Below are 20,537 nucleotides of genomic sequence, written 5' to 3' on the forward strand. Positions count from 1 at the left end.
TAAAATTATTGAAACATCATGATTTGATAAAAAGTTAAGATGCTAAAACCAGTTGAACAAGCAAGGCATATGCTATATATACCAGATAGATCCATATAATACTGATGGTGCATAATCAAGGTGGGAGTTTAACCAGAACAATCCCTCGCATAACTAACTAATTTTCAACTTACAGTTCGTGTTTCCATCTCTGTCTCCACTAGTTGAGCTAAAAGCTTTTCTGTTTCAATCTGTATCAGTAATAGAATTTGAATAGTCAATTACCATGATTCTTGAATGCAATTATAAGAATGAAAGTTAATGGCATCATAGAAGAAATTCTTGCTACGTACCTGGGATAACTGTGCAGATTCATCAGACTCAGGGGAAAGAAGAAGCTGCATCATGAACACTTTCTTTAAGAGGAATGTGAGAATATATGGCATTAAGATTAAGGAATTATAATCTATATAAGGCCTTAAATAATATGTGAATATGCAAATAGTTGTGATTCTTTAATTGGCCTAATCAACTGTAACTCAAAACAACTTCAACATGATAAATGTCACCAGTATCCTCTCTTATTTGACATCTCAAGTGACTAAAATCATCATTAACTTCTCCAAGAGCTAGCTGGCTTCATGAAATCATTCATCAGAAAAAACCTTTGATGTATATTAGTTTACTAATGCAGTTGTTTTCTTAAAGAAAGCCTACACTAAATAGTTTTGAGCAATGCAAGTCCAAGACAGATTCCATAGAGCCTCTCCAGTTATTGCTGAAGGTGATGTGTGGAGAATATGATGGGCTATGCTCATATGTGGAATCCAAATTTTAGCCTCTATTGTCTTAATTTTTTTCACCCCTATATTCTAGTGCCTTTATGCTTTTATCTGAAACTTCCTTCAATCCAAAGAATAAAAAGCAAGTAGATTATATAGACTGTACCATGTGCCTTTATGCTTTTAAAGGTCCGAAGTGAAACAAGTAGATTATATAGACTGTACCATGTGCACAATCTGTTTTATCTAAAACTCAACTCAACTAAGTCTTAATTCCAAACTAGTTGGGGTCAGCTACATAAATCCTTGTCCTCCATTCTGCTCTGTTTAGAGCCACAATTTCTGAAAAAATGTAATGATATCATATCCTTTCTAACCACTTCATGCCATGTGATTTTTGGTTTGTTTTTGTAATAACCCTGAAAAAAATAAAAATTGGGGCTCGTAGGCCAGCCCGAAGGGGACCAGGCCTAGCCCGACCCATGACCAGCCAGCCCCGTGGGCTTGTGGGCCAACCGAAGAGGGGCCAGGCCTAGCCCGATTGTGCACTGTGGCACAGTCCAGGCGGGGAAGAAGACTCCCATTGGAGTCTCCTCGATCCGGCAAAGAAGGTGGCTACCCAAGGGCAATCCGAGTTCAAATCGAACTCGTAGATCTTGCCTATGTAATCCCCTTTCTCTCGTCCAATTTTCTCCACCCAAATCGCTGGAAATCGCCGCCGACTCCCAAGCTCCTCTTCCGAGTCCTTCCTTGATTCATCGCCGGAGAGTAGCCGGAGCGCCACGCCGGACCAAGGTAAGGCTCCTCCATCTCCTTCTATTTCTTCTTTGTTATTTTCGGCCTTGTTCGCCGTGATTGGAGTCGGTGCATCACCAGAAAATCACCGAAATAGGGTGCCCTATTTTGGTCCTCATCCCTCTTGTTCCACTGCCGCCGGCCTCCGGTTTGGCCGGAGCTGTGGCCGCCAAGTGGGGGTCGGGCCGCCATGGCCGCCTCCCCTTGGACCTATGAAGGGGAAGGGAGGAGGCAGCCTATCGTGAAGAGAGGAGAGAAGGTTTCCCTCTCTTCTTCCCTCTTCTCTTCTTCCCCTACTCTCTCTCTCCTCTCTTTTGGTTTCTCTTTTCTTGTTGGGACTTTATCTCTCTATTGAACTTTCTCTCTCTATGGGACTTTCTCTATCTGAATTTTCTCTCTCTACTAGATTTTCTCTCTACAAAACTTTCTCTCTCTTCTTGAAGTATTTCTCTCTCTAGATTCTCTCTCTAGTTGGGGTTTTGCTCTCTTTAGTTTGATCAGGAGAGATCATTGTTTGTAAGGACTGCTGGATAGTTCTGGGTCAATAGTGAGTTCTGGGTTATCAGATATCTCGGATAATTTTTGATATTGATTTGGTTCTGTAGGAGCACAATCTTTTGGACAAAAGGACGTTGAGCAAGGTTATATGCACCCCTATTCGTAGATCGCAGTATGGGCGGTGATTGGTTGTCTGGGTTGTCAACAAGGAGGTAACAATCCTTGTACGCCGACCTGCATGATATAAATACTTTTATACCTATATATGTATGATATGCCATGATCCAGATAAAGCAAGAATAGTTTTACATTAAATTGTATTTTGATCGTATTAACTTGTGATTGGTATTATGATAGATGCATGTATGCGCATAACCTACACTTGCATAATCAGACTAATGGATGTGGTGCTCTAGACTAACTATGCCATATTGGTTGCCCCGTCACGAGCTGAAAACGTGATTGTGATTAGTTTAAAGCTGAAAATGAATAAAAAGAAATTGATGTGTAGATGTGAGTTGATTAAATGAATAGACTTTGGGCTTATCTCGTTACTATTGATTGCCCAGTCACAAGCTGGAAATGTGATATTATCGATTGCCCCATCACAGGGTGGAAATGTAATATTATCGATCGCCCCGTCACAGGTAGGAAATGTGGTACTATCGATCGCCCTGTCACAGGCCGGAAACGTGGCCGGAATTTAGCCCAAAGTCGAAAAGATAATTGATACGGATCAAGTTTAAGAGGAATGGAATTAAAAGCATTGAAAATGCTGATGAAGATATTTGAGATATTGTATGACATATCACACTTGAGTGGCTGAATTTTTATTGATATTTGACGCTCGTATTTATATTGATTATTCGAGCATTATTGATAGCCGGTTTGTGATTTCATGATATATGCATCGATTTCTTACGGATTTCAACTTATACTACTATATTGGTGTGGATGTGTGGGGATTCTTATTGGGCTGAAAAGCTCACCCTTCTCTCTTTTTCAGAGTTGCAGGATGCATAGAGATGGATGGGTTGGGTGTGGAGTGCAAGTGTCAGAGTCATCAGTAAGATAGTTTATTTGATACTGATGAATATTGAAAGTTCTTATAATTGAGCCAATTTGATTATCTAGACATGTTGGATTTGTCTATTTGGATTAATCAATTAATTAATTGTGGATTTATTGGATTTTTGTTCATCTTAAGCCTTGCATGATCTTTAGGACACTGCTCTAGGGCTTATGCGGCCGGTCATGTAACGAACCCGGGTGTTGGGTTTGGGGCGTGACAGTTTTATTTATTTTGGCTCATAGGTTTGTGAATACAAAATTTTCTTCTGTAAATATGTAAATCTGGCTGGGAATCTTGTTAATTGTCATTCATTTGTTTGCTGCCACTGGCATCGCTGCCATCCAAACAACCTACACATGCTGCCTTCTTCTTCCTGTCCGCCCAAAATCCATCTAGCTGAATAACCAGATCATACTGTCAGACATTGTGGCCCATGCAAGAAATGGAACACAGATTGCAATGATATGCAGGTAACAAAGTGCAGCAGTTGTGGAAATTTCAAAGAAACTAATAATCAAGCTTGAAGGAAGTTTAAAACATGACTTCTGATGAAAATTCAAATGAATGCATCTAAGTCTTTATCCAAGAAGCCAGAACCAACAACACTGCTACTTTCAGCTATTCACTACAAACTGATGCATGGTGCAAATTCTTCATTTCTTAGAGTTGCATCAGGAAAATGCCTTGACACCTAAATTTGGTGTTAACTTTGAAGCATTTTAAGATTATTTGGATATATCAAACTGAGAAGTGACAGGTGAAAGCATCACCATACCTGCTTTTTGATAAATGGCGGCATAGACTCATATAAAGCAGATGCCCAAGGAGATAACTGCTTTGAAATGCTGCCAACTGAAACACCTTTCTTGAGAAGAACATGAATTTCCTGAAAAAGTCAATTTTAAGCTCAAACTGTACAAAAGTAAAGAAACATGTCACATGGATAGTCAAGTACAAACACATTCATATAGTGTATGCTTGCTCAGAACCAAAGCAAAACTTCTGTACCATTTTGCACTTGTTATAGTTTTTTTCTCTTTTCATGCAGTTGAATGTCTATTTAATTGCAGACCAGAAATGTAATAGACATAAAAAAAAAAAGGTATTCTATGGTGTAAGAGACAAAATTACCTGCAAGAGGGCATATACTTCTGGTATACTTTCAATGAGACCCTCAGGTAAAAGAATCACACCGTGATATTTGCCTGCAAATACAAGCCAAGTTATGTCAACTCGGATCATATTTGCCATGACAATTATGTAAATAACCACAGTTAAAATGACGATACTTCAACCTTTCAATTTCTCAATCAATTCTATTTTGAATTCCACATAGTTGTAAGGTATTTAATCTTTAGATTCTTTCTAGCGAAAGTCTGTTGTTCCATATAATATTATGGATAGAAATTCAGCACAAGTGCCTAGACTTCATGCAATTTTATGATACTATCATGAAAGAATTCTCAGAACAGTTCAGAAGAGTGATCCTTGCATTTAGATAAGCTGAACTAGGTAGGAAATGAATGTATGGGCAGTGCATCTAGAAACTTCCCGAAGGGAGTAAAGAACCAATTGATCTGAAACTTATTGCTGGTTCTGTGGAACAAGAATACTATCTTTTCTTACCGTCTCTAGAGGAAAGCTGGAAAAGTTGAAATCAAAGGAGAAAAAAAAAAACTAACAAAGTGGACTCGGACAAAGATAATAATTGTTTTTGTAGGATTAAATATTTATCCCCAAAAGTATAAAATGTATCCACCTCGAAAATTGGGAAGTCTAGAAGTTAATCCATTAAAATAGTTGTTTCTGTATAAAAAGAAAAACCTAAAAGAACCCAAGATAAAAAATGTTGTCCATCAACACAGTTACTAGAAGATGACATGACTGACTTCCACTAAAATAGACAATATATGCTCTTTCCATCCAACAAAGAACTGGTGCTAAAAAGTTCTGGTGGCAAACCAAAAAGCAAAAGAAAAGAGACACTGCAACTTAAAGGAAGACATTAACATGATTTCTTCATATTGAAAAAAAGGCTGCTATCCGATTAACACAAAGCATTTAATTGAAACCACATTTTGTTTGTCAATATCAAGCCCCAAAATAACATGACTTTCTCCAGCATTTGCCAAAAATAAATACCTAGTTCTGCCCTGGCTTGAACTGCATCGCAGATCTGTTTTGTTATATCATAAAGGGTAAGCTTTGAAGCAGCAACCTCCTCACTAAGGATGACCTGAAAATTTGTTACAAAAGAATAAATCTTCCTTTTGCACAATGTGATAGTAAATAAATAGATTATAGATGTTCTTTCTCCATATAGACATACCATATTTGGATGAGACTGAAGGGCACATTCCAGGGCAACATGAGATGCTCTCCTTCCCATGAGACGGATAAAATAATAATACTGAAAAATATATAAACAAACTCTTTGGCACTATTTCAGGCTACTGATTGCTTATGTATGATGCAACCAAAAAAAAACAAATCTAATTTTGTGGAGCTTAGTAATGACATGACCAAATCCTTGGATTCTGATCATTCTCCAATGCAGGAGAAAATGGGAAAATTAAGGTGCCAGTTTCTGAAGCATCTTTATGTACTTAGCATATGGGCAAGGGACAATCATGCATGGTTCTGCTAGAGGAAGATTTTTCTTTTTTCTTTTTTATTTTTTTAATTTTTTTTTGCTTGGGGTGGTGTTGGCATCTATTCAATAATCTGTAAGCGGAGGTCCTCAGATCAGGCTAAATTCATTTTGAACAAGTCATGGCCAACTGACTTTCTTATTCTGGTATAGTCATTGCGCAAAATACCAGGAGTAATCATGGTAAGAAAGAAGAAAATGATGTTGAACAATATCCACTAGAACTCTCCATTTCAGAAATTGACACGCTACAGGGCCACCATTGGCCAACTTATAAATTTTAATCAGATGAGAACTACAGTAATTCTGAAACCATGTAAACCTGTACCTTTTCAGCGGAAAGAGCATCGGTGCATATATTGCTTATGAGTTGAGAATTCACCTGAAGGAAGAAAAAGATCAATATCGAATATGTCGTTCATTCCATAGTTCTAAACCAATTGAAGAATGTAAATATCAAAAAATAAGATTATGTATGGCATAGACTAACACTAGTGATATGTTTCGGAAGCCTATCGGAAAATAAATACTTTTCATAGAATGTAAGTGAGAAGTAGCCTAACACTTGATTGACGATACTGAAAGGCTTGTATAGCAACTCATTATTTCTGGCACCCGAGTTTAACCCATCATGTGATCTAGAAGATGTGTCTTGTCAATGGACTGTGTTTGTGCAATAACTGGGAGTAACTTGAATCCAAATTGTTTTATCTTTCAACAGCTTCCTTATCAATTTCATCATTATCACGTGTGAGAGACGATCTATAATGGGATACTGCTAATTAAGAATCTTTAGTTTCTAGTTGTCATGCACAAATGTCAAGAAATGGAAAGACAACCTATATTTAATGTAGTTGGAAGATTTGTTGGTAATAAATCTTGAGTGACAGAGAAAAACTAGAGTTGAAGAATTGTATTGTGGGAAGCATCTGAATCAAAGTTTGAACTAAGAAATGGTTCATTCAATGCTCAAGGGATACAATTAATCAATTTTTCAGTTTATCAGATATATGACACAGATAGATGAGAGATGAATTGCAGACTTCCACTGGGACCAAAGAACTGAGGATAAAGTGAGACACGCCTTAATTTAGTGCTGTATGAAGCCCAGATTCCTGTGCAACTTTGGGGAAAAAATAGAGTATCGGAGCAAAGACATGGTTCTGCATGGAACACAGATCTATTAGTGTATTTGGCTTTATGTAAAAAAACTAAAAAGAAGAAGAAGAAGAAGAAGAAGAAGAAGATTGCATGGCATTCTTAGAATCTAATAGCAAGAGCAAAAATGAGATCTGATGGAGGGAAAATGAATTATATGGTCCTCACAGTTTCAAAAGTTGCATTGGAGCAACAACATGAAAGAGAGCTCTAACTAAGAAAGCACATTCCACACCATAGTTTACAACCCCTGTTTCTAGGTATGCATCAAATAAACGAAAATAGGTTCAAGGTTGAAAGAAAAGTTCGAAATACTGATGCTAGCAATCAAAATTAATGGAGGACAAAAAAAAGTGACAGACTTGGGAATTGTGACTAAGGTGCTTTTGCTAGTAGTAAATAACTAAAATCTAAAGATCAAAGATGGCGTTAGTAGAAAGGGCTGGATTTGGACTGATGGGTCAACAGAAATGGAAAATGAAGACATGAATCTCTTTGTCCAAAAAGATTAAACAAAAGTTTGAAATTGGGGGTTTAGTTTCTATATATGAACAAATGGAAACTGGGTTTATTAAGTATGTGAATAAAATTATGGGGGCAAAGTTTCTTAGCATATGGGTGGGATGACTTGGTCTCCTCAACACACTTGAATCAAGCATGTTTGACACTTTGACGTAAAATCAGCCAAGAATTGTTTCACAAAAAAGAACCCTTGGCTGTGCAAGAGTCCACTTAATTGTCTTTTGAAGAGCTGGGTTGGGATCTGAGAATATATCCTTTAAAAGAAAATTGACCCCCTAAAAATAACTTTTTAGAGCAAGGGAGACTACCAGGTGTGAAGAGAGAAGGTTCCCCCCACAACATGGTAATAGAGGCCTGGCTTCCTTCCTCGCATGTTGGCCTTGGGCCTTAGAAGGTAACTTGCCCCATGACAAAAAGTATTTCTACATATGGCAAAGCTCAAAGACCAAGGTACGCCTTCTCGCACCAGGCCCCATATCGGTATTGGGAATTGTATCCTAAATGTCAATCGTCAGCATATTGATGATTGAATTTTGTAAATAAATTGACAAATTAATAAAGTATTATTTGGCATTATTCATCATTTCATCTTCAAATGAACTCTTATATGATGAAGTCCTTAGGACTTATGTTATGATAAAGGAGGATTTATCTTTGAGTCCTTAAACTTGTTCGCGACCAAATAATATGTTGTTACTAGGACGACAACATTATCGAGATTAGGTCGTTGTGTGACATATACGTTGGTTGTTCTCTTAACCAAGGAGTGTGGAGACACTGGTATGCCATACAGGTGAAGTGTAGGAGTACATTTCACTGAACGTGACCAATTCCGGAACGCTCTACTGTCGAGAGATGTTCCGAGTGGATATGGGTATAAGTTTGGCCCTCTGACCTGAGACCGCAACCTGTGACTAGCAAGCAACTCACTGTACTTTGGTACCGGACTACCTGAATTTCTAATTCAGTGACGGAAGCTCACTGGGTGCAGTCAAGTACTTGCGTAGTCAGTTGTGAGTCAAGATGGAATTGACCCCTCCTGGAAACAGGAATAATGTCTTGTGATTAATTTAGCAAAACCTTGGCCAGGGTAATCCCAGTGAGGAGTCACGGGATATCTAAAGTTAATCACATAATGGATGTACTAATTATAGGGTTGACAGTGAGCTCTAAGTCATCCTGGCATTAAGAGTCAAAGGGATTGAATTATACAGTAACCATAGTTCAGGGTTTCAGAATATTTGCTTCGCATATATCCGGCCTATTCGGACGTCGGGTACCATTGCTAGATGGTCACATCGATTAGTGTAGGAAGTCGTTCCTATACTACCGGCTTAGGTTCGAACCTATGAGGTCACACGCATAGAAGTTTCTAGGTTGATCAAATGGCTGATTGATGATTAAGAATCATTCAGGGGTAATTTGGTCAATTCGATTGACAAATTATCCTAAGCAAAAGTTGCATTAAAATAATTATTAAATTATTGAAGGACTAATTAGCAATTAGATTGCTAATGAACTCAATTTGATTGAGTAATTAAGCTTAGGTTGAGCCAAATTGAATAGGATTCAATTTGGGCTGCATCAGGGTTTGACCTAATTGGATTGGGTTCAACCCTAGTAGATTGTGATGCAGGACGAAAGAAGGCTGGCTGGCTGAATCAATCTAAAATAAAATCAGGCTGGCTGAATCGGCTGGAATCCGCTGAGCTGGCTGGATCCTGTGGCGACCGGCTGACCTGGCACTAGTGTCCGCACCAACTCTCCTCGGGTGGAAAGAAGTCGACCTCGACGAAAGCGGCTCGGTAAAGCCCCGGTAGTACTCCAACAAGTCCGGGTCAATCGGCGGTATCTCCTCGCGCTGGATCCAAGTGTAGCCGGACCTTGGTCGTCCTCGCCAACGAACCAGAAAATGTTGGATGCCTCCATCACTGGTAAAAACTATTTGCTCGGCTAAAATAGAATCAATATACTCTTTTTGTGCTCGATGGAGGGTAAAAGGAAACGAAGATGGCATGGAATCAATAATAGGATAAACATCAGGCGCATGAGAGTGTGCAGCAAAAGAGCCATCAGGGATTGCAACCAAATCTTTAATATTAATAGTAAGGCTATGACCGAAATCAAATGGAAAGTCAATGGCATAGGCGTCAGTGCCATCCTTGTGCAACACCCTAAATGGTCCAATACTAAGAGACTGCAATTCCTTAAGATGGATCATTACGTAACCCCAAGTTTGAAATTCTTTAGCATGGAAATCAGCTTGCATCTTATACTGAGCAGTACATGCATGAATGCCCTTATGGATTTCCTGATACAACTTATGAATGTGTTGTGTAAATGCATATGCAGGCTCAGAAATCCTAACATCAATTTCGATGGGTTGTGCGAGGGCATTTCCAATTACACTCACGGTAGACTGGTCAGACTCGTTATCTGACTGTGCAAGCGAGCTAGGTGGAGTGTGGGTGCATCCTAGGGTTTCAGGTTTGTCATCACACTCTTCCTCAATGTCCTGAATGTCATCGAGGTTTGGTTCATAGATTTGCTCCTCTAAATCATCTATGTCACCTCCCTGCTCTTGCTGAGCAATAACGAAAAATTTGTTCGCACATTGGGAGGTATCGTGACCAAAACCTTGGCATTTGTAACACCGAATTTTGGAATGTGGTTTGGGAGGCTCACCAAGCATTCCCTTGCCATTAGTGTCGCGGCCTGTGACATGGGCAGTAGGAGGGGGCCTATGAGTAGTGGACCCTACAGAAGGTTTGGACCCTAAGGAATTAAGGCCGGTGGGAGTGCTTCGTGTGTCAGGGCGCCTTACAAATGTGGACTTAGTGTTCCATCGATTTAGGAGATCGTCTTGGTAGTTAAGGGGCAGGTATTTTTCTTTAAGTCTCTCTTTCATCTCTACCCAATCAGTTACTTCATGTTGATGTCTCCTAGCTAACAGATGTTCGGTACTTTGCCAGAAAAGTTTAGCTCGACCAATGAGTTTCATTTTAGCGAATCGAACTTTTTTGTTCTCAGACAGATTGTACCACTCAAAGAAGTGGTCCATTTCGTGTAACCAATCGGAGAAGACTTTCGGGTCAAGACGACAGTCAAAAGTGGGGGCTTCCACCCTAATGCCTCGCATTATATCTTCATCAGGGTCACGAGGTTCTCTGGGTTCTACGGTATGTCGGTGACCTTTATCAACATGAGGAATGGGACCAGGTCCTCTAGGGCGAGGGTAGGCATAATGGTGACCTGGAACAGACCTATGATCAAAGTTTCCCTGCCGAACCGAACCTTGTTGTTCTAGGATTTGTTCTAGGGTATCGTCCTCATCAAGACCCGGTAAATGGGGAGTACTAACCTTTTGGGATTCAATAACCCTTTGAAGTGAAGCCTCCATTGAATCGAGTCGGGCATTAACCTGGGTGGACATTGTGGTTAGGTCATGAATTTGGGCATTGTTTGCTTGGACTTGAGCATTCGTATTTTGGACTTGAATATTAGTTTCGTGGATAGCTTTTAATAGGGCTTCAATTTTGGAATCCATGTCTAGGGGGGACTCAAGATGAGATGCGACACGACCACTACGTAGATGCATAAAATGAATGACAAAATGTATTAGCCGACCAACTATAAAGGTTCCTAAGTAGACCTAATGCATGAAATGAATTCACAATTGCAAAGTAGATGCTCAATATAATCGGAAGCTAACTCAAGCAATTGAAATTGGCTTTGAATTACGTAATAAATTCAGATAAGAAGTTGCAGTCAAATAGTACTAGTTTTCAGTGTGTTGCAGGGCTGCACAGAGCCTAAAAGAACTCCCAAAGATTAGATAACCCTAAAATTAATAACAAAGATAGGCCACTACTAGGGTTTTGGTGTTGTTTGGAGTGGATGTGTTGAATTTTCAGGAAGCAATATCAATAGAGCACTTAAGAGTTAATTAATTCTAAATTTAGACAAACAAATAAAATTTGCAGTAAAGGAAGAAACCTGACCTGGGTTGGGGTGACGTCCAGAAATGCTGCACAGTAAGTAGGCTTGTCAAACGGCTCCAGTTGGGGTTGATCTCAGCAACACGGCAGGTCGAAATGGGCTCTGCAGTGGCGTTGCAGGCCGACGGGCTTGGGCCTGTGAGGAGGAAATCGGATTGGGCCCGATGTTTAGGGCCTGAGAGTCGGGCCCAGTGGATTCTTTGGGAGTGCGGGCGCGGGCCCGATGAGAGAATCGGCTCGAGAGAGAAAATGAAGGTGGGGTGGGAGGTGAGGTGGGTTCGGCCGTGAAGGAAGAAGAAAGGGGAGGAGAGATGGGGTTACCCTTGATCCCACAGAGGGGAAGGGAGGGTGCGATCAGTGGAAGAAAGAGGAGAGGAAGGGTTAAGGGAATCGTGGCACGGGGGAGGCGCTGCGTGTGGGTGGCGTAGGAAGGGGGCGGCGCTGCGGTGGAGGCGGAGGCGGTTGCAGCACGGGGGCGGCACTGCGGTGGAGGCGGAGGCGGTCGCAGCACGGGGGCGGCACTGCGGTGGAGGCGGAGGCGGTCGCAGCACGGGGCGGCGCTGCGTGCGGGCGGCAGAGGAAGAGGGCGGCGCTGCGTGCGGGCGGAGGCGAAAACAGCAAGGCGGCGAGGGCGGTGCTGCACGGGAGGTGAAGTGGCGACAGATCTCAACGGTGGCAGGGGCGGCGAGGCCGGAGGGGCGACGGCTGCAGCGGCTAGGGTGGAGCGGCGCTTCACGGGCGACGGCGACGGCGAGCGAACAGAGGGAGAAGATGAACAGAGGTAAGTTTTTTTTTTTTTTTTTTGGCACGTGCGGTCACGTGTGTACCTTTTTTCTTTTTTTTTTCTTTTTTTACTTTTACTTTTTTTTTCTTTTTTTTTTTAACTCGGATCCGTTAGGATCCGGGTTATCGGGTTTGACCCGACCCTATACCCGTTACGGGTTTGTCACGTGAAATCACGTGCGCTTTTTTTTTTTTTTTTTTTTGGCATCCGGGCTACCGGATTCGGGTTAACGGATTTTGTGACTTACCCGTTAATCTGTTCTTCAACATCCCGATGGGTTCGGGAGGGCAGGCCGATCTCCGCGGCGGTGGCTGCGGGCAGGGGCGGAGGGTCGCGGCGACTGTACTGGCGACGGGAGACTCCGGCAGACGGCGGCGTCTGGTGGCGAGCCGACGGCGAGGCGGTCACGGCTCCGGCAGCGGCTTCCGGCAGCGGCCCCTCTGCGGATCCGACGCAGGTGGCTGATGGCGGTGGTGGGCGCAGCGACGGAGGACCTCAGGCGACGAGCTGCGGCGATGGGAAGGAACGGCGGCGTTGCCCCTTCGGGTCCGGCCACGGGCGGTGGCCACAGAGGCGCAGCCGATGGCTCTCGTGGGGTCGCGGCGTCTTCTGTTGGTGGACCAGCGGCGGGACGGCGCTGCGAGGTGGAGGCGACGGTGTCGTGCGGTGTAGCCGGCGGCGAGGGGGGGGGACGTGGTGGCCGCGAGCTTGGCGGCCGGTGGGACGGGCCCGACGAAAGGGGTTTTCCCCTTTTTGCCTCTGATGAGAACGGATCGAGGCTTTAGCAGCAGGGGCAAAGCCAGCCTGCTCTGATACCAAAGCTGATGCAGGACGGAAGTACGGATTGAAATACAGAGAGAAAGAGGAGAGGAAGAGGGGAAGAAGAAGAGAAGGAGGAGAAAAGGAGGAGGAAGAAGAAGACCAATTTTCATTCAATAATTCATTAAACCCTAAACATGAGGATGGACCCATATATATAGGGTCACAAAATAACAAATAAACCCCTACAAATAAAATAATTCCAAAAAGCTCCTAAAATGACAATATGCAAATAAACCCAAATGACAATATGCAAATAAATCCAATCAACATAAAATAAATCAATCTAAAATAAAATCAGGCTGGCTGAATCGGCTGGAATCCGCTGAGCTGGCTGGATCCTGTGGCGACCGGCTGACCTGGCACTAGTGTCCGCACCAGATTGAGCTTGACCCAATTGATGGGACTTGACCCAATTGGATTGGGCTTGATCCAAATCAATTAGAAGACCTTATTTGATGAGGATTATGAGTCCAAATAATCAGAATTGGATAAGGAGAAGAATCCCTAAATTTTAGGAACCCATCCTTATCTTCTTGGAGAAGAATGACACCTTAATTTATTCCCAATATTTTCTACGCCTATCCTCTTTATTTTTGGCCAAAAATTGGCGTGAGAAGAGAGGAGGCGTGGGGCTATAATTCCTATAAAAATGGCGCCTTAAATCTTTCTAGAAAGATTTAGATGAATTTCCTAATTTGTAGGGATTGCATGGTGCATGAAATAGGGTGGTCTGCGGCTGAACTTTGGACGCATGAATTCCTATCTTTTAGGGATCCAAAATGCACGAAATTTGGATATGTTTATCTCCTCTTAGCTGTCAAACCACCAGAATTTTTTGGGAATTTTATCAGCCAAATTAGTTGGCTAAATTAGGTGTGATACATGGGTGATCTTTTGGCTATAAAAGACCCCCATGCCTTGGGTTCAAGATATACCATATTTAGAGGTTTCAAAAAATTCTGAAAAAATTCCCTGAGGGCCTCCATCCCTTCTTCTCCTTCTTCCTCACGTCCATCCTCCATCTCCTTGAAGAACAATCAAAGGTTGAGTGTTTAGAAGGAGAAAGCTTCAGCCATTGCTGCGTTCCTGCGCGAGCTAGCACTCCCGCGGAAGACGATCTACCTAGGGCTTCACGTGTACTTCTCATAGAGGCCATTCGTGTGCGTGGCTGCGAAGTCAAGGATCAGATCCATAAGTTTCTTCCATCATAAAAGGTATTAATCCCACATCAATATTTTATTTTGGAGTCAGGGTCTAGGTCTGATTCCCCGAGGTTTTACCCTCCTTTGGGGCTCCTCACGGAGTTATCTCCAGAATCCATTCGATGGATATTCGGAGATTAATCGAAATAGAGTTCTTAAGTTTCAGATCTGATAGTTAATCATGCATGAAAGTTTTAGCATAATTGTTTAAACGATTCCGGCATAATCCTATGTGTTCTTAAGGTGCTGATTTCTAGATTTGATGTTGTAAGCATGCATGAATTAAATTGTTTGATTCGATTTTTCCGCTGCATTTTAAAACTTAAAAAGAACTACGTATGGCTTGATCCCCCTTATGAAGGGGTACGTAGGCAACCCGATCAGGTTCAGCCATGGTTTTAAAAAAAATAATAAAAAAAAAATCAACATGCTTAACACCGAAGAACCTAGGATTCACTTTCAGTGGTATCAGAGCCAGGTTTATGTTTAAACTTTTATGTTTTAATTCTTGCAATTAAATCTGAAATCATTAACATGTTTAGATTAGATCTAAAGTGCTTTTTATGATTGATTTAATTGCTGATTATGCATGATTAAGTAGATCTGAAATTTTGGATGCATATGATGCATGTTTGTGTTAGGATTAGTAACATGAATAAATCTGAAATCATAATATTGTTTAGATTAGATCTAAATAAAGTTTATGATTCATATGATCTCTGATTTTAATGAACAAATCAGATCTGAAAACAAAAGTGAAAAAACAAATACGTAAGATGTATGTTGTTTGTATTAATTCATGTTGTTATGTATATGTGATGCATGAACATAAAACATAATGACTTAAACATGAATTAAATCTGATTACATGTGATTAATTACAAAAACTCAGATCTGAAAATATGTTTTAAGAACTGAAAGATTGTAATTAATATGTAATTAAAAAGAAATATGCAATGATCAAAACTTTCATATGTCTAAACTTAATTGAGAATTAAGTGTTATGAAATAGAATTGTAACTCAATTAATTGACATTGCATAATTCTTTGGGCATATGGGTTAGCTTGAATCAAGTTCTTAGGATTGGGTTAGACCTAAGGTTAGAATCAAACATGGTCTAATTAGAGTTAATTGATCAAATCTAATTAAGTAGTAACTAGATTAGGTCAAGGAAACTCTAGGTTAAATACAATAGTTGTAGATTGATCAATTCCATGTCTTTGATTAGACCAAGATGGAACTTGATTTAGGCTCAGAGGTGTAGCCCGAGTCATTTGAGTAAATCAAATCGAAATTGATTAACCAGTCGATGTCTAAGGTAAGTTTGGCAGTTTTGACCGGTGGTTTTTAATTGGGAGCTACTCGCACTGATTCGTCTTTGTCGAGTTAATGGCATATCCCTTCCACCGATCTCACTTACCTGGCCGACATGGTCAATCACATTTTGATTGGATCACTTAATGATTCGAGTTAGCCCATGCCTTAACGAAAATCAGTATGACTGATTTAGGTGTCTCCTTAACCGGTTTGAGTCTAATCTGATTTGATGAAGTCAGTGGGAGAAATTAGACTAACCGGATCTTCTTATCTATCCTAATTAAGAAATCCTCTAAAATTATTAGGTCCTTAAAATGAAATGGTTACGGGGATAACTAGGTCATAGCCTCCCATTAAGTTGGGTGATAATGGGTCCAATGTTTTGATAATTATTGGAGGCGCGACACGCTTGGTACTTATCAAGCATTGGAATTGTCATTCAATATATGATGAGTTAAGTGTACCTTCAATAGGCGGTCAGGTGAGCCGAGCCACACTCGGGCTTGGCCGTCTATTAGTTGATTAGACTTAACCCTATCATTTAATGGTTGGACCTGACTAGGGTATTTGGTGGAGGCGCCACACGCCTGCCGAAGAACCTAGGGCAAAATTATCACTAGAAGTTGCTTGGTGAAGCAACTGGTTTAGAACCTACCAATAGGTGCATATGGGTTAGCCGAGCCACACTCGGGCCTATATGCGATCTATTGGGTTCTAGTGCCCACTAAAGAATTAGGAGTAATTTTTCGAATTGGAGGTAGAGGCTACCAATTTGTATAAAATAGTGGGAGTATCTTTAGACTAAAGTCCAAGTCTACTGTGTTTAGTCAATTCATATACTAATAGCCAAATTTTCTTTTTATGCAGAAATGGCCACTAATTTGTCACTTCGCTCATTGTTGGACAATGACAAGTTGACTGGTCCAAATTTTAATAATTGGCATAGGAAACTGAAAATAGTGCTAGAGCATGAAAGGATCCTTTATGTGATAACGGATCCAGCACCTGAGCAGCCCGCTGCTAATGCATCAAGATCGGCCAGAGACACTTATCAGAAGTGGCTTAGTGACCGGATCACTGTTCGATGCATCATGTTGGCAGCAATGAGTGATGAGTTTAGTAGGCGTTTTGAGAATACGCAGCCAGAAGATATTATTCAAGTGTTGAATGAATCATTCGGTGTTCCTGACGACGTTGAGAGGCACAAAACTAGTTGTGCCATCTTCAGCGCCCGAATGAAAGATGGAACCTCGGTAACTGATCATGTACTGTACATGATTGAGTTGATCGAGCGTCTAAGCTCTCTTGGTTTTTCCCTTCATGATCAATTGGGGAAGGATGCCATACTAAACTCATTGCCTGGATCATACCGTCCTTTTCTCACTCATTTTCGTATGACGAAACCTGTAGTGAATTATCACCAATTGTTGGGGTTACTACAGATGTTTGAGAATGATCACCAACTTCTTAAGAAGACGGTGAACTTTGTGGGAGGTTCATCCAAGGGTCGCCCCTTTAAGAAAGGAAAAAAGAAAAATAAAATCCCAAAGAAACAAGTGCACCATGCTCAGCCTAGTCAGAAAAAGAATAAAAAGGCTGATCAGAGCAAGGCGGAGTGCTTCTTCTGCAAGAAGCAAGGACATTGGAAGAGAAACTGTCCTCTTTACATTGCATCTCTCGATCCGAACCGGCTTAAGAAAAGTGGGCAATCAGTTGCCAATCAAGGTACTTATATGATAACACCTTGCAATTTTTCTATTTATGATAATTCGACCTGGATATTGGATACCGGTAGTCCTTTTAATATTTGCAATTCGTTGCAGGGGCTACAAGTCAGTGAGAGGTTTGAAGAAGGAGAAAGGTTCCTGAATGTTGGAGATGGAAGATCAGTTCTAGTTCTAGCTTTAGGAATTCTTAAACTTGAATTTAGCTCTCATGTAAATGTCCTTAGTGATTGTCACTATTGTCCAAGTTTTTTATTGAATGTCATTTCTGTAGGCCTTTTGGCCAAAAATGGTTATGAAATATCAATAAAAAAGGATTATTGCAATATCATTTGGAATGGTGCTGCTGTAATGAATGAAACTCTGAGTAATGGCATTTACATTTTGTCACAGCCTGTTCATGTAATGTACAAGTCCAATAAGCGTCCTAAAATAGATAATGTCACGGATGTCTACCTTTGGCATCATAGGCTAGGACATATTAACAAGAACAGGATGAACAGGTTAAGTAAAGAGGAAATCCTCGATGTTAATGATTATGAATCATTGACAACCTGTGAATCATGCCTTCTTGGTAAAATGACCAAATCACCTTTTACCGGAAAAGGTGAACGAGCCAGTGACTTATTGACCCTTGTACATTCTGATGTATGTGGGCCAATGAGCACAAACGCTAGAGGTGGGTATTCATATTTCATTACGTTTACAGACGACCTTTCTAGGTATGGTTATGTCTATTTAATGAGACATAAATCTGAATCATTTGAAATGTTCAAATTATATCGTAATGAAGTAGAAAAACAAACTGGAAAGAGTATTAAAACTCTTCGATCAGATCGAGGAGGTGAATACCTCACCAGTGAGTTTTTGACATATCTAGGAGAAAATGGGATTCTCTCTCAATGGACTCCTCCTGGTACACCACAGTATAACGGTGTATCAGAAAGGAGAAATCAAACTCTGTTAGACATGGTTCGATCCATGATGGGGTTTGCTAATCTGCCTATATCCTTTTGGGGATATGCTCTTGAGTCAGCCTGCTACATTCTAAATAAGGTTCCAAGTAAGTCTGTAAATAAAACACCACATGAGATGTGGACTGGACGTAAGCCGATGCTCTCTCACCTTAGGGTTTGGGGGTGTCCAGCGTACGTCAAACGTTTGAAGACAGACAAACTTGAACCCAAGTCTGACAAATGTTTCTTTATTGGTTATCCTAAAGAAACTAAAGGATCTTACTTCTACTTTGCTAAAGAACAAAAGTTATTCGTAAGCAATAGAGCTGTTTTCTTAGAGAAAGAATTCCTTAGTGAAGGAACTAAAAGCTCTAATGTTGAGCTTAGGGAAGTTCAACATGTAGAAGATCCAACACCATCTACTGAACTAGTTGAGTCGGATTTGATTAGATCAGATCCAGAACCCATCTTAGATGCACCATTAAGGCGATCAGGTAGAGTACCACGTCAGCCGGACAGATACTACGGTTTCTTGGTCCAGGACGGGGATCCTGTCGAACTTGATGAAAACGATGAGGATCCGATCACCTATATGGATGCTATGCAGAGGCATGACTCTGATGCATGGCTTGGAGCCATGCAATCCGAAATGGAATCCATGAAGGTCAATGATGTATGGACATTAGTTGACCCACCCGAAGGGATTAAACCCATAGGGTGTAAGTGGATTTTCAAAAGAAAACGGGGCGCAGACGGAAAAGTAGAGACCTATAAAGCCCGTCTGGTTGCCAAGGGATATCGTCAACGTTATGGTATTGACTATGACGAGACGTTTTCTCCTGTGGCAATGCTCAAATCCATTCGGATTATGTTTGCGATAGCAGCACACTTAGATTATGAGATCTGGCAGATGGATGTTAAAACCGCTTTTCTAAATGGAGATTTAGAAGAGGAGGTGTATATGATGCAACCTGAAGGTTTTATATCTGCAGATGAGTCTAAGGTGTGCAAGCTTCAAAAATCCATTTATGGATTAAAGCAAGCTTCACGGAGTTGGAACATACGATTTGATAAGGTGATCAAATCATATGGCTTCATTAAGAATGAAGAAGTGGGCAAATGGTTCAGTTATTATATTTCTTGTTTTGTATGTGGATGACATTCTTTTAATCGGGAATGACATTCCTGCATTACAAGGAATAAAGGTTTGGCTATCATCTCAATTTGCCATGAAGGATTTGGGAGAAGCATCTTACATTCTAGGGATGAAGATCTATAGAGATAGATCTAGAAGATTGCTTGGATTATCCCAATCCATATACATTGATACTATACTGAAAAGGTTCAGTATGATTAATTCCAAGAAAGGCTATCTTCCAATGGGCCATGGAATTAATCTCTCTAAAAGGGATTGTCCGACAACCTCTCAAGAAAGAGAGAGTATGGATAGAATTCCATATGCTTCGGCAGTGGGATCTATAATGTACGCCATGACATGTACTAGACCAGACGTGGCATACTCACTAGGAGTAGTGAGTAGATACCAGTTTGATCCAGGTAGCAACCACTGGAAGGTTGTAAAAACCATCCTTAAGTATTTGAGAAATACTAAAGATCAGTGGCTTGTCTACGGTGATTCTGACTTAAAACTTGAGGGATATACCGATTCAAGTTTTCAGTCAGATCAAGATGATAGCAAGAGCGTGTCGGGATATATCTTCACTCTTAAGGGTGGGGCCATCTGCTGGAAGAGTTCCAAGCAGCATACAGTGGCAGATTCTACATGTGAAGCAGAATACATTGCAGCATCTGATGCAGCCAAGGAAGCCGTATGGTTGCGCAAGTTCATCACCGAGCTGGGAGTGGCACCTTCCATTGATGGTCCAGTTCCTATATTTTGTGATAACACTGGAGCCATAGCTCAGGCAAAGGAACCTAAAGCACATCAGCGGACCAAGCATATTCTGCGACGCTATCACCTGGTTCGAGAGATTATAGAACGAGGTGATATTGATCTTCAGAAGATTGACACAAAAGAAAATCTGGCTGACCCATTTACCAAAGTCCTCGGCATCAAAGAGTTCAACGAACACAAGTCGAAGATGGGTATTAGATACTGTGCCGATTGGCTTTAGGCTAAGTGGGAGTTGTTGGGAATTGTATCCTAAATGTCAATCGTCAGCATATTGATGATTGAATTTTGTAAATAAATTGACAAATTAATAAAGTATTATTTGGCATTATTCATCATTTCATCTTCAAATGAACTCTTATATG

The 20,537-nt window shown here is 41.0% G+C and overlaps 1 protein-coding gene across 3 annotated transcripts in view; it reads right to left on the bottom strand.

The window, feature by feature from the left end:
* Positions 1 to 20,537, bottom strand: part of LOC103706371 (pyrophosphate--fructose 6-phosphate 1-phosphotransferase subunit alpha-like) — a 41,334-nt gene that overhangs the window by 7,440 nt on the left and 13,357 nt on the right. For 2 of the 3 annotated variants that reach the window (XM_089927757.1, XM_089927758.1), the window contains 7 exons: positions 6,105 to 6,158; positions 5,456 to 5,536; positions 5,269 to 5,362; positions 4,258 to 4,331; positions 3,902 to 4,012; positions 333 to 377; positions 174 to 230 (listed from right to left, as the gene is read on the bottom strand). In XM_089927757.1, the coding sequence (XP_089783883.1) occupies positions 174 to 230; positions 333 to 377; positions 3,902 to 4,012; positions 4,258 to 4,331; positions 5,269 to 5,362; positions 5,456 to 5,536; positions 6,105 to 6,158 (516 nt within the window). Of the gene's footprint in view, positions 1 to 173; positions 231 to 332; positions 378 to 3,901; positions 4,013 to 4,257; positions 4,332 to 5,268; positions 5,537 to 6,104; positions 6,159 to 20,537 lie in introns of all 3 variants that reach the window. The other variant, XM_089927756.1, reaches the window with a different exon arrangement.

Source organism: Phoenix dactylifera, chromosome 16 (genome assembly GCF_051530095.1).
Source record: "Phoenix dactylifera cultivar Ajwa chromosome 16, Ajwa_hap1_PhDact_Kaust_v1.1, whole genome shotgun sequence".
Lineage (NCBI taxonomy): Eukaryota > Viridiplantae > Streptophyta > Magnoliopsida > Arecales > Arecaceae > Phoenix > Phoenix dactylifera.